This window comes from Protopterus annectens, chromosome 2.part0 (genome assembly GCF_019279795.1).
Source record: "Protopterus annectens isolate FY-2018-M chromosome 2.part0, PAN1.0, whole genome shotgun sequence".
NCBI classification, from domain to species: Eukaryota; Metazoa; Chordata; order Ceratodontiformes; family Protopteridae; genus Protopterus; species Protopterus annectens.
In genome coordinates, this window is record NC_056728.1 from 1,940,402,452 (window position 1) to 1,940,417,666 (window position 15,215).

The 15,215-nt window shown below is 36.4% G+C and overlaps 1 protein-coding gene across 1 annotated transcript in view; it reads left to right on the top strand.

Moving 5' to 3' along the window:
* LOC122792903 (CUB and sushi domain-containing protein 1-like) overlaps positions 1-15,215 on the top strand; it is a 4,548,980-nt gene that overhangs the window by 3,332,886 nt on the left and 1,200,879 nt on the right. Inside the window, exon 43 of the mRNA XM_044060461.1 lies at positions 11,023-11,196. Coding sequence (XP_043916396.1) covers positions 11,023-11,196 — 174 coding nt within the window. The remainder of the gene's footprint in view (positions 1-11,022; positions 11,197-15,215) is intronic.

The following is a 15,215-nucleotide window of genomic DNA, read 5'->3' on the forward strand; positions in this document are numbered from 1 at the left end:
ATTATCAAGTATGAGTGTTCAGAAGATATATTGGCAGTAAATCAGGACAGGAACTCTTCAATTATGGGTACTGTAGATCAGAGTGCAACGTGCATGTGCTATATCTTTAAGGTGCATGCGAGGCTGTGCATCCACACATAAATTACAGACACATATAATCCCTAATGCTATTTTGTAGAAGCAGCCAGAGACTGAGCATGCATGATCGCAGTTGTTAGTTTGTATATAAGTTACTTAAGTTATAGTCAGTAAGCCTCTATAGTGATGTGTTTGTATAAAATAAAGCTGCTTGAACAGAACCCACAAAGACTCATTTATTCATGTCCTAACACAAAAGTGACATGGTGTCAGAAGTGGGATGGGAGAGAGAAGAATATTCAGAGTCATGAGATGTAAAGATGACAGCAAAGGTAAAGCCGAGAGAAAAGAGTACAGACATAACCAGAAAGAATCAAAGATAATGAGAACTAATAGGAATTATTTCCTCACTGTAAAATAAGGCAAAAAGGGGCATTACAAGTGTTCAAACCACATTATCAGGCAAGCAGAAAGTGAAAAATTTTGTTAGCTAAAGAAAATGTTTTATTTGATGAAACGATTAACAGTACAACAAAAAACAGGCATGTTTAAAGCAAAACGAGTGTGTTTAAGGTAGAATTGGGCATTTTTGGAGTAAAACAAGCACAAAAAAAGTACATTGGGCATAAAAAGGACTTAAATGAGCAAAGCACATATAATAAGAAAATGCAAGGGCACATTAAGCAAAAATAAAGCATGGCAACTGTATGTGTTTCGGCATAACTATGGCTTAGTATTGCATCACGGGGGTGATTAAAGTTATTTGAAGTATCTCAGAGTGTGTAAAAGTGCTTACAGTGTGTGCTTATTACTGTGCATGTATATCAAAGAGTTTGTTGGGTGCAAAGTGCAAGTAGTTCATGTAATTCAGTCAGAGCATAGTTATTTAAAAAAAATTCTTGTGCTGGGTGTGTCTATTCACAAAGTGCCACCATTACAGAGTGCTTCTTGTACTGTAAAGAGTTGCCTAACAAGGTTCTGCCATTCTGGGGGCATTTCAGTGTGCTGCATGCAGTTATTCGCAAAGTACAATTACTTCAAAAGCTATTGAGTTTTGGGCAACAAATGTTCCATTTATTGGAATTATACAGTTGCTTTATATGTTTCTTGCATTGATAAGAGGTGTTTCTTACAAACGACTTCAAGTGTATTACAGTGCTCATGAATTACTGAGTTGCATCGTAAAGTTCTCAAATGTTTCTTAAAGTGATGACTTTAACAGCGATGGTGTATGACTGCAGCATTTCTGCCTTTATCGATAAAATTACAAGCGATTACTTTAGCATTTCTGCCTTTACCAATTACTTTAGCATTACTGCCGTTACCAGTTCCAAAAGTGTACTGAGTGATGATAAATGACTTTAGCATTTCTGCCTTTACCAGCCAAAGATTCCGTAAAATATCAAAAAAGTCAGAAAAGCTATTTCACAAAGTTTCATAAAGCATCACAAAGCCCACACAGGTTATTTTGCAAAGTACAGTAAAGCATCGAGAAGTCTGACAGTTTATTTCAAAAAGTTCAGCAATGCATCAAAATGCCCAAGAAATTTATTTCACAAAATCCAGTTGTTCGAAAGTACAACAAGTTCGTTCATTCACATAATTTCGATAAGCTAAATGAAAGAAAGTAAAAGTTCAGACCACAAAGACATTGAGCAAGTATGGTGTATACCAATTACTTATGCACATTTGAATGTGTGTATATTCATGCATAGTTACAGGATCCTTCGCTGGTATATGTTAATATGGCAGATGGATTTTTAAAACCCCAACCACTTGTGTTTGATCAGAATATTGCAGAAAACTGGAGAATATTTGAGCAAGAGTACAATATTTTCATACAAGCAGCTTATGCAGATAAAGATGTCTTTTGCTAAGCATAGCAGGGGCTGAAGCCATGGAAAGAGAGTGTTCATTTGTATATGCCCCAGCAGTGTATGAAGGTGTTGGTGCAGACCACCGTATTGTTATACAAGCTGAATCAAGGGAGGACCCTGAGCGCAAGTTTTGGGAAATGTTCAATCCCTAGATGAATATTACATTAGAGAGGCATTTGTTTTATACAAGAGATCAGAAACCAGGGGAAACATTTGCAGCTTATATAACTGATTTGAGAAACAGAGCTAAAACTTGTCAGTTTGGTGATTTAAAAGATGAGCTGATAAAGGACAAACTTGTATGTGGTATTAATAGTGCTGCTGTGAGAAAGATTTTGCTTCATGACAGTGATTTAACATAAAGCAAGGCAATAAAGATTTGTAAAAGCCATAAGGTAGCAGAAAGACATGCGAGTATGCTTGCAAGTGACAAAGGCTTATTTTCAATGAGCTCCAGAGCAAACATAGACTATGTAAGACATGCAAACAAGAACAAGCCTAAGCACATGGCAGCTAAAGGTTTCCAAAGAAGCCACAAGATTTTCTAGCAAGTTCAAAGAGCAAGCTCCACTGCAAGATCAGTGTAACATAAAGGTGAGTCAACAAAACCCACATCTAGCTTTATTGTTAAATGTCACAAGTGTAAGAAATGGAACCATTTCCAAAAGTTTTGCAAATCAAGTAAGCCTCACACAGTTGTAAAGAAAGGTCGCACAAAAAAGCAAACTGATCAAGTAGAACCAAAATAGTCAGCTTTCTATGCAGATGGTGTATTAGTTCTTGGAGAAAGAGTTGATGCAGTGCATTTATCAACAAGGAGCAAAGTGTTTTGTATGATCCAGATTAATGGAAAATCCACAGGACTCTTAAGTGGACACTAGATCAAAGTGTAATGTTATATCAGCAAACACATTTGCAAGAGTGAGAATTAATGGACAACTCAGTGTAACCAGCAGTGTGAAACCTGTTGCCTATGTAGATGAAGAAATTCAAATAAAAGGTTCAGTGATAACTAACATGTTATTTAGCCAAGAACTGTTACAACGTGTTAGTCTACATAGTCTGACAACCAGTGCAATCTTTACTGGGTCTCAAAGATAGTTTAAGAATGAATCTGCTTTCTTTTGCTAAAGAAGTTCATTGTGTGTGCAGTTCCAAGTTCCAATTTTTCCAAAGCCATTTTTACAGAGTATGCTGATGTTTTCGATGACAAATTGGGCAAACTTCCAGTTGTGATTTCCATAATGTTAGACGCAGAGGTCACTCCAGTAGTCAGATCAACAAGAAGAGTTCTGATACCTATGCAAAATAAAGTTAAAGCTCAGCTGGATAAAATGGTGCAGCAAGGTGTGATTTGTCCAGTCAAATAACCAATTGAATGGGTGTCGTCCCTGGTTGCCGCTGATAAGAAAAGCTCAGATGAAATCAGAATATGCATTGATCCAAGAGATTTGAACAGTTAAAAAGACCATATAATCCAATGTGCACAGTTGAAGAAGCTGCAACTCTAATACTGAATGCCACTGTATTTTCTGTTTTGGATTCAAAGAGTTCATTTTGACAAGTGATGCTAGATCACAAATCTTCATTTCTAACTACTTTCGGTACTCCATTTGACAGATACAGATTCCTAAGGATGCCATTTGGAATAAATTCTGCAAGTGAAGCTTTCCAGCATGCAATGGAACAAATTTTTTCAGGTTATCCTTGAGCCGTAATACTAGATGATCTATTAGTTGGAGGCAATGGTGAAGCAGAGCATGACAGAAACCTCAAGAAAGTTCTAGACAGAGCATGTAAAGTAAACTTACAGCTCAATCCTCTGAAGTGCAAATTCAGACTTCTAGAAGTTATGTACATAGGACCTTTGTTTACAAGTACAGGCTTGAGATCTGATCCGACCAAGCAAGCAGCTACTCTAGAGATGTCAGCACCAGACAATGTACAATGTTTACAGCGTTTTCTGTACATGGTCACCTATTTAGGAAAATTGATACCAGATTTCACTGAGTTGACAGCACCTTTAAGAGAGCTAACATGCAAAAATGTTGCATGGTCATGATTGGAACATCACTATAAGGCATTTCATGACATGAAGCAGAAAATTGCCACCCCACCTATGTTAAGATACTATGGTGTGAATAAACCAGTTGTTCTTTCCAGTGATGCTTCAGAATTTGGTCTTGGCACAGTTATTCTTCACGAGGGCAGACTAGTAGCCTATGCATCTAGGACACCTACTCAAACTGAGATGCAGTATACTCAAATTGAGAAAGAGCTTTTGGAAATAGTATCTGCATGTTCCAAGTTTCACGATTATATCTATGGTTGAGCTATTCAGATTGAAACTGATCATCAACCTCAAGTTAGTTATCTAAAGAAGCCTATGCATTTTGCAGCAGCAAGATTACAAAGAATGATGCAAAATTGCAAAAGTATAATTTCAAAATGGTCTACACTAAAGGCAATTTGCTCTATCTGGCTCATACCTTATCTAGATTGCCTAGAAGTACAACAGATCAGCTTCATGCTGAGACTTTTGACTTTGTTGTGATGTCAGTGAGTAATTTTTCCACCACTAGACTTGATAAGTTAAGAGCTCACACTAAGACTGATCCATTTTCACAAAAGCTTAATCACTACATTAATTTTGGATGGCTGTCAAACCAATCTAGTGTATCACACCAGAGATGCAAGCGTATTTTCCTTACAGAGATGAATTGTCAATGGAAGATGGCATTATTTTCTTAGGTCCTAAAATTGTTGTTCCTGCTTCCTTACAACAAGAATATATTCAGATTTTGCATCATGGTCACCCAGGTTTATCATGCGCTAAATGAAAAGCAAGAGAACTAGTATTTTGTCCTTCATTATCAAAAGACATTCTTTCTTCGTGTTCAGTATGCAATTTTACTAAACTGCATTTGCAAAGAGAACCACTTCAACTAAGTCTGTTTCCTGATCTACCTTGGTCTATAGTAGCAACTGATGTCTTTGAGTGGAGCAATCAACACTAATTGGTTTTGGCAGACTGTTATTCCAATTGGTTTGAGATTGATTAGCCATCAAACTTAATCTCAACTGCTGTTATTACTAAGTTGAAACATCATTTCTCAGTTTATGGTAGTCCACACAAGCTTTTTCTCTGACAATGGTACTCAATTCACTAGTCAGTTGTTCAGAAGTTTGCAAAAGAATGGGACTGTGTATATGTCACTAGTAGTCCTGCATATCCTCAATCCAGTGGTATAGCTAAACATTCAGTACAGAGTGCAAAGCAATTACATGAAAAGTCAAAGCATAACAATACCGATATATTCTTGAATTTGCTTAATCTCAGAAACATACCCCATGATGATATTCTTGGCTTGCCTGCTCAAAGACTACTTTCCAGACAAACTAGAACTACACTACTTATTTCATCAAGTCTGTTGCAGCCTAAATCTAAAAACAATAAAATCATCAAGACTCAATTATTTAAGAAGCATAATATCCAGAAATCTAGTTATGACAGATTGAGCAGATTACTTTGTCTATTGAGGGAAGGAGAGACAGTATGAATTCAGACAACAAAAGGTTTTGATTGAACAGGACAGATTACGGGCATCTGTGCTGAGTCAAGATCCTATTTGGTACACTCCAAGGGTGTGGACTACAGGAGGAATCACAGATGTCTTCTTCCTGTACAAGAATCATCATCATTGCAGTCACAGCATTGTATCTGTAATGCAAACTCTAAATCAAAGAATGAGTCAGACATTGTTTCCCGACCAGAATGTCTTAAAAAGACTGTCAAACGATATGGACAAGTTTCTAAGCCTAGTGTAAAATACGCAGCAACATGGACTTGATTGTATATATACAGTATGTGTACTTAGTATTGTATAATGCATGTCTGTAGATTACCAGTGATTTCTGCATGCCAAATAATCTCATGACAAATCGCTTGATGTATTTCCCAAAGATGGAGGATGTAGATCAGAGTGTAACATGTGTGTGCTATATCTTTAAGAAGCCTGTGAGGCTGTGTGTGCATGTATAAATTACAGACATATGCAATCCCCAGTGCCATTTTGTACAAGCAGCCAGAGAGTGAGCATGCATGATTGCAGTTGTTAGTTTGTATATAAGTTACTTAAGTTATAGTCAGTAAGCCTCTATGGTGATGTGTTTGTATAAAATAAAGCTGTTTGAACAGAGCCCATGAAGACTCCTTTGTTCTTGTCCTAACACAAAAGCGACAGGTATATTACTGTATTTGCTGGGGAAGTGTATTTTTTTGATATATGTGTAATATGAACCCTAGGATTCGACATTAAAATACTGTGGTACAAGTTGTGGATAAGAGTGTATCTGTAAACTATTGAGGAATAAAATGGCAATGTTACATGCTTTTTGGAAAGATGGTCAAGATGAAGGATGCTGTACCTATGAAACAGAATTTTGTCATCATAGGTGGGAGTGTTTAAACCAGGTTTCTATCAGTATCAGGATGTTGGGAGTGTGCTTGTGAATCCATGCATGAAGATTGACAGTGTTTAAAAGTTGACAGTGTGATATAATGTTGGACATTTGGCGGCTTTGAGGAAATCTAGGAGGGTGGGGAGAGAGTTGAGCATTCGGGCCAGGTCTGGGACGAATTTCACCACTTTGTAGAAATAGTGCAAAATATACATGTAGTTTCATGAGATACTATGGGTTGGATTTTTCATTCATGTAAAGGAGGGATGGAAATGATATGATATTTTCCATAGGTGTTGAACTAAAATAAAATGTTTTAAGGCTGAGTTGAAAAGGTTGTGAGAGATGGTAGAAAAAGGAGGAGGACAGTTGTACAGATGATATTTGCAAATTGTTGAATGGAAGAGATAATGTGGTTGCAAGAATGGCAGCATGGGATTGAGAACAGCAAGTGATATAAAGATGCTAAGAGGTATGAGGTGGAGTTTGGTTATTCTAATGTTGAGAAAAGTAGTTGTAGATGGCTAAAAGTAATATGGAGGTATGTCAATAGAGTGACGAGATGGAATGGTGGTGTTAATGCAATGTAAGGCTAGGGTTCAATGTTTAAGGTTGTTAAGGAGATCTGGTAATTATAATGAGAGAGAGCTTGGAGAAATGAAAGTTTTATAGAGAAAGGTAATGATCCATATCTAGAGAATAGTGTGCTGAAGGGAATAAGTGGAATATGGCTGTTAAGGATTGAGAGAATGTTGGAAGCAGATGAGAAAGTTAAACGGGGAAGCTTTCTTGGGGGATAGAAGATAAGGTATTTACTGAGATTCAGAAGGTAAAAAAGTAGCAGTCATAAATGTTGGGATGATGAGATAATTGTGTGTAGATTGTGAAGTAGAATTTGATTTTGTGGCAGTGGATGAGAAAGAGATCTACAAATAGAGAGAGACATATGTATTGGCTAAAAAGTGGAAAGGAATGGAGGTATTTGAGGAATTTGAGTAGGAAATATTGCAGGATACAGTAGAAGTGACCAGCTAATAAGTGTGCTGAATGGATTATAGTAATAATTAAGATATGATTATGGATTTGAGAGATATGCGAAATGTGGAAAAGTGTTCAGGATGAGTAGAGTAATGCGATTAGATAAGAAGTCATAGGCAGCTGAGAAGGGATAGTAGAAGATGGGCTCTAATGAAACTGCAGGACTGTAGCTATAAGTAAATCTAACTGGTAGTTGTGGAGTAAGATTTATCTCAGATGATACCATGGTGACTGGGTAACTGGGGATGGGAGGAGGGTGAAGCAGACAAGAACTCAAACATTATCAGGAGTTAATCAATCTGAGTATATGCAGATGCCATTATTGTAGCAAATTACTTTTAGCAGTGAGTATGGAGACAAAGCAAAATGAAGTAAAAGATGCATTAGTGCTAAAAATGTTCCTTTTTTCTTTTACATTTTGGTTTCCCTTATTGACAAAATATCAGTTGAAGTCAACTTTTTCAGTGGGATAGGACCTGTAGTCAGCACTTTGATGTCAATTTTGATACTGCTGTTTGTGTGTACTTAAAACCAGGATTGAGTGTAAAGATTTTACAAGTCCAAGCACTATTCAGACTTAAGAGAACAGCTTGTTTCTTACATACAGTTAAGAAGCAGCAATTGTAGCTCCCACAGCATCTGCTAGTGAATCTGCTTGTGTATTTATATTATAGTGTTTACACCAAGGGAAAGTTACAACCAACAAGAAAACAGCAGTAAGTATAACCTGTGCCTTTAAAAGTCTTTTCCAAACACTGGAAAAGACTCCAAAGGGCAAATTGATGACTTCAACACCCTCTGACTATAGGACATAGAAGTAACTTCTTTCAGTTGCTACAACTTAAACATTGACTCACTATGTAAACCTGAATGGGAAATTAAGAAAATAATTAATTGATGGTAGAGTAAGGAGAGCAGGTGCAATGCTTGTGGCAGGTAGAGGTCAAGTAATGTACTCAAAATATTTTACACCAATTGCTTTGACTCCTGGGCTGTCACAATATTCAGTTGTTACAAAAAAAAATAGCAAAGCCATGGCACATCAATTTCTTTTCTCCCAGGGAAAAAAATTGGTGGTCTTTTTTCGGGGCTTTGCTGTTTCTTCCACTATTTCCTCCACTGTGGTGCAATCTTGGAGTTTGTATATTTATGTAAGGGGGTGTGGGGGGGGGGGGTGAAGCCTCCTAGTTTAGTTTTAGTATAAGGTTTATGTTTTTTTTTCATTTTTTTTTTGTTAGGGAACATCGATTTTTTTTTCCCTGGGAAAAGATTTGCTGTTCTGTGTGTTCATTATTGTGCAGTTTTGGACTTTTGGGTTCGGTATTACATTGTTCAAACTTATACAAGTTTGACGATGTGATATAGACCCCAGCGATCACACTCCATAGCATCAGTGTTCAAAGCTCACATTTTCTTTATGCATTGCACACAGAAACTCATAATATACAGTTGTATACTGTGCTTTCTGATGCCCATCTCATCCTTAATCCTATCTGCAGACAAACAGGTGCTTCAAAGTGCTGTGCTGTATGACACTGCAACACAAAAGTAGGGCTGCAATATTACTAAATACGTTTTCCCTGCTGCATTGTGCTCTGCCGTTATCACTAATTGTGATTCTGAAGACTGTCCAGTCATTAGGCATGACGGCAGAGTTAGGCTTATTAGCATAGTGCAGTAATGAGGGGATCTGGTGCCTTGTAAGCTCCTTTGCAGAGAGCCTCGCAGCATCATTGTATATTTATTGGAGTAAGGTGTGTTTATGCTAGTAGGTTGCAAGTCCTTCTCAGGAAAGCAGGTTTTTGGTTTGTTTTTAAAGTATATATTATTCAGTGAATTATTATTTATTTATTTATTTTATTTTTTTATTTTTTTTTTTTTTGCTCAGCAGTTTACATTGAACATCATATCAGCAAGGCATGGGAGTTGCTGCACTATTAAGAGCAACATTATCCAATTGTACAAGGCTAAGGTCCAACAGGATATGTCAGTGAGCCAGCTGGTACACTGAAGGGCTGTGTTGCTGAATCCCATAGAGTGAGAGATGAAATGGTGATAGCACTATCAGGGAAGACTGCATATAATGTCTTGTCACATTCTGAACCATTTTTTTGGTTTTGGTGCAACATTGTGCCAGCCTTTCTCTTCATGACATACAGGTTTTATGAATAGTGCTCTGAGTTTCCCAGTACAACTAAACACCTTGTTATTGTTTTTAATGGCATTGATTCATTACTAGGGTCTTCCCTTCATCCGAAGCATAGGAAGACAGCTCCATGTTGTCTTTCTACAGCTCCCTTTGGGACTCCATAATTGATAACTTACCCTTTGTGGTTTGTAGAGTTGTGCCAACCTTAGACATATGATTTTAGTGACTGGGATGGGGAAGGGAGCTCATATCAGGAGTATTACATTTAGCACTTCATAAAGGACAGGAAGAAGGAGGTGACCATGGCATTACACATGCATATATGAATTATACACAAGAATATATGGGATATCCTCTACGGAGAGCACATTCCCATGTAATCATGCTGCAGTGATACCATTCATATACATAAGCAAATCATAATGGCAGAAGGGAAGAGAAGTGGGTCACCACATGCAGAAGCATTGTCATCCATTAATCGATTATTGACTGAGCATGTGTTAATGTTCAGTACAGATGGTTAGAATCTGTAATGGAAAAGATACTCTCAATATATTTATCCTGTTGGCCAGCTATGCTGTGCATTAAGTTTGTGGCAGATGTGTACTATGTAACTCCAACTGTGATATACTTCTTTTTTTATTACTATTATTTTCATGAATTCCCACCCAGAGCCATTATTTATGTGCTAAAATCGATTGATAGATGTTTTGACTGGTTGGTTTTGGGGTGTAATCAGTTATAACATAACTGCAGTCTTCTTTGTTATCATAGCAATATAATAATTAGTAGTTTGGTATACGTCCGTGTTACCTCTATTTATATGTGTTCATCTTCAGTGGCATCCTCTGTTTATTCCTTGAGTAACTGTCCAGGCATATTGCTACCTTTATTCTATATACTTCAACTAGATCCTCTCGTCCTTAGAGAAATGCTAGCATTTCATTTTTCTTCTGTAAGCAGTGCTATTAAAATACTAATTCTTGCAAATATTTAAGATGCTTTAATTTTTAAAATGAGGCAAACAATGTTTTTATTTTAAATAATGTGTTTACCAATACATACTTTGCAAGCATGCATTTACCTTTTTACATTATTTTTTTAACATATCATTGAAAAGTTAGCTCCTAAAATGTCTATACTCTGTGACAAAGCACCATGAGATATTAACTCATAGATATAAGCAGTTTTAGTTTCTGCAGTATAAAGTCTTGTCTAATTGATTTAGAAAAACAAAACTCGTTTAGGATTAACAGAGCAGAAGTGGTTTTCTTTCTTTGTCGCAATTATAAGCACACTTTACAAGTTAGTCTTAAACTACACTATTAAGAGTAGTGATGTTCATCTTTATAGAAATATAGACCATCATAATAATGCTCCAGTCTGTTATCTCTGATTCATTTTATTCTTTCTCCTCAGCAATTACCTGTGGTCACCCTGGAAATCCTGTAAATGGCCGAACCAATGGCAGTCATTTCAACTTCAATGATGTTGTAACCTTTACGTGCAATAAAGGATATGTCCTTCAGGGTCCGGCAAGATCACAATGCAGAGCGACTGGACAGTGGAGGAGTCCTTTACCAATATGTCAAGGTATTTAGCTTCAGAAAATTTACTGATAGCCTTATTAGACAGTGCATTATGGAGAAGGCTGAAAAATTAAACCTACACATTTTGTAATAACAGCCTTATATAACTGTTCATAATGGAGAAGGCTGTAAAATTAAACATATACATTTTGTAAAAAGAGTCTTATATGACTACACATTATGGAGAAGGCTGTAAAATTAAACATATGTATTTTGTAATAAGAGCCTTATATGACTGCACATTAGGAGAAGGCTGTGATATTAAACATATGCATTTTGTAATAAGAGCCTTATATGACTGCACATTAGGAGAAGGCTGTGATATTAAACATATGCATTTTGTAATAATAGCCTTATATGACTGCACATTAGGAGAAGGCTGTGATATTAAACATATGCATTTTGTAATAACAGCCTTATATGACTGCACATTAGGAGAAGGCTGTGATATTAAACATATGCATTTTGTAATAACAGCCTTATATGACTGCACATTAGGAGAAGGCTGTAAACATTAAACATATACATTTTGCAATAGCCTTATATGACTGCACATTATGGAGAAAGATGTAAAATTAAACATATGCATTTTGTAATAAGAGCCTTATATGACAGCACGTAATTGAGAAGGCTGTAAAATTAAACATATACATTTTGTAATAAGATCCTTATATAACTGTGCATTATGGAGAAAGATGTAAAAGTAAACATACACATTTTGTAATATGCAGCCCAGGTTCATTTAGAAAAAGAAAAGAAAAACATGTTTGTGGAAGACATAAATAATAGGCAGTTATTTCCATAAATGTAAACAGTCAGAGTGGTTTGAGATGCAATACATGCTTAAATCCAAACTATACTATTCATGGGCACAGCTGACAAAGTGTGATATGACATATTACAAATTCAGCTATTCATTTGATCTGTACACCAGGGAAATTGATCTGTTTGACACGTGTTCAAAGTGTTTAGGTCCTTTCAAATAGCCTACATATTCTGTTGGTGTGAATTAGATAGGATATGAACAGCAGTATGCTCAGGACTTATGTGACAATTTTTTTTCCTAGTAGGACTAACAGGATGTAAACTAGGTATCCAACATCCTTTTATGCCCTGGCCACACTGGAGACATATTATACAAGTTGTTTCCAGTTGTTAAAAAGTGTAAATCTTGATCTGAAATACTACATCAGTTTAACAAGATATCAATTTAATGTTTTAGTCTGTACTTAAGGCTGCCATTAAGAAACTTTGATCTCTGTGGATGGTATGTATTTAAAAAGTGTACCCACTGTTTGTCTGAAGTGATGGGACTACTTGTGAATGACTGATTTTTCTAATTTTAGACTATTTTGTTGACACACACACACACACACACACACACACACACACACACACACACACACACACACACACACACACACACACACACATTTTTGAACTTGGTTGTGTGGACCAGTTGCATGTGTCAAACAGAAAATAAAACTTGATTTACTTTTCTGGCAGGAGTGGGAGGTGGGATCATTGTTCTTTTTCGTGGAAAGTCTTAGTAATCAGGTTGCAAATGACTAAAGAATAATATCTATATTGATTGCACACATGATGCAAATAGAATCTGTATGTATATATCAGTGCCAGCAGTCTTTCATAAAGCTAGCTGATCTGGTAACATTGATGGCAGAAAAGTGCCTTGGTGTTTTGCCATAACAGAAATTTAATATACAGAGAACCTGACTGGAAAATAAATCAAATAAGGTACACAATATACATTAGGAACATAACATAGTGCTTTATATTCAAGAGGGGAACAAAATAATAGACCAGTAAATGAGGAGAGGAGGCTGCTTCGGCCAGGCTGAGAAATGTATATATCAACACATTCCACACTGGCTTGTACACAGAATCTCTTGCTATGATGAGGCAGCATATAATAATAAAGTACAACATATAGATTGCATTGCAAAAAATCGGGAGCTATTATTAATGCAGATAATGAGCCACATTCATCTTACGCTAAGAACTGCTCAAGAAAATAGTTTTGGACACGGTGTTCCTAAATGCAAAGGGAGAGTGCCTGTAAATCCTGAGTTTACTGCCTTTGTACTGTTTTGTTCATTTTTTTGACTATACATCACGGAGATGTAAGACAGCTGTTAAGTAAATTCATATTATTCTAGTATATTTAAGCTAATTATACTGACCAACATGTTCAGCTTTATACTGAGCTGTTTAATTTACTTCCCAGTGTGACCCTGCAGTGAGCAGCTCTTAAGGTGAAGGCCTGATTTTCACACATATATTTGCTGTAGGGTTATTTGGTCCAGTGTAACAGTCAATGTATTATTTTCTCATGTTGAAATACTGTGATAATGCGTATATACTAAATTGACTCTTTACATTTTGCTACAGACTGGGAAACAGCTTTTAGTAATCTCAAGGTAGATGTGAATGAAACAAATTAGACAAAGTTAATAACTCAGATTGATAGTAGAGTGTTTCCAGTGATAATGAATGATTCAATACATTTTGTCTTAGGTTTTTATCCATGTTTAAGAGGAGTCCACAAATCTCTGGAGAAAAAAAAACTTGGTATAATATTTAAAAAGATGGGTAGGATAAATAAAAGGATATATTGCAACTTGTCAGAAGTCCAATTCCCTGATCAAAACAAATATTTTTTGAGAGGAATAACTTTCATTTGTTTTCTTTGGGAGCTTCTCCCATACACCTTTACAGATCACATAATTTTATTTTATTTATTTATTTATTTCCAGTTTGATAACCAGGGAAGTCCACTGGGCCCGAAAGCCCGTTTTTAGTGGAGGCCCGGGGAGAAAAGCTCCATAATAATAATACATTATACACATAACACTCTGTGTTATAGCAGGATAACACCTTTAACAATTTCAAAAACATAGTACATTTGGCAGTATACATAAGAAATTAATATTTTTTTATGTGACTGTATTGACTGTAATAAATTCACATTTCTGGCTTTCATCATTGAAAACATTGTTTTCATTGTTTTTATTCTTGCCTTTCTTTCTTTCTTTGATGCATCATCATTTAACATGCAGATTTTTTTTAATTGCAGTAATCTTTGAAAATATTTGTTTTTCAGTTAAGTAGTTTTTATTTTATTCTATTTTATTTATTTATTTATTTAATGAATCAATTACCCTTTACAATAGTCATGTCACATTTGGGCCTTGCATCTTCAAATCCTACCCTTTTGTTTTCATGTGTCTATGTCTTATTCACTTTTTCCTCAATATGTGCACTGCCTGATCTTTGTTTTATTACATACTTAAATGAAGTTATCACTTTCTCCCTCTGCTGCATTCCTTAAGACTGAATTAATTAAGTTTTAGGTTTATAGGTTTATAGGTTCATAGGTGTGTACTAGGCTAATGGCCCCAGAGACTTTAGAAACCTGACCCATAGAAGTTCCCCGGTATTGTGCTGCCCGACGTTAGTTCCCAGTGCCTTTATCAAGTAGAGCCACTGCAGTGATCCCCAGGGTGAACTTTCTATTTCCCATCCACTCATCAACATTTCTCTTGAAAAGGGCCACTGAGGTGCTCTGTTTGACATATATTAGAAGTCTATTCCAGAGCATGGGCAGTCTCTGGCTTATGAACCTGTCCCTCCAGCACGTTCTATTAATTGTGGTAATGAGGTTGAGGTCTCTGTGTGGTATGGAGGGATTTGGATTTCTTTAGATGTAGCATTTCTAACAGAGCTGGGTCAGACATGGCTTTGTAAGTCAAGCAGAGATTGGCTCTTAGTAAACGGTATGAGACAGAAAATAGCTGGAATTTTTTGAGTCTGTGCATGTAGGACATGTGTTTAAGGCCTAGGATCCTCTTCATGAGGTACTTTTGTGGCCTTTCCAGCTATTGCATGTGTCTAGTGAGGTACATGCCAAATGGGGCATTATACTCAATGGCTGGCCTAATGAGGGAAGAGGAGAGACCGATAATGACCTCTTTTTTCCGGGATGAAAAATCCTTGGTAATGAGA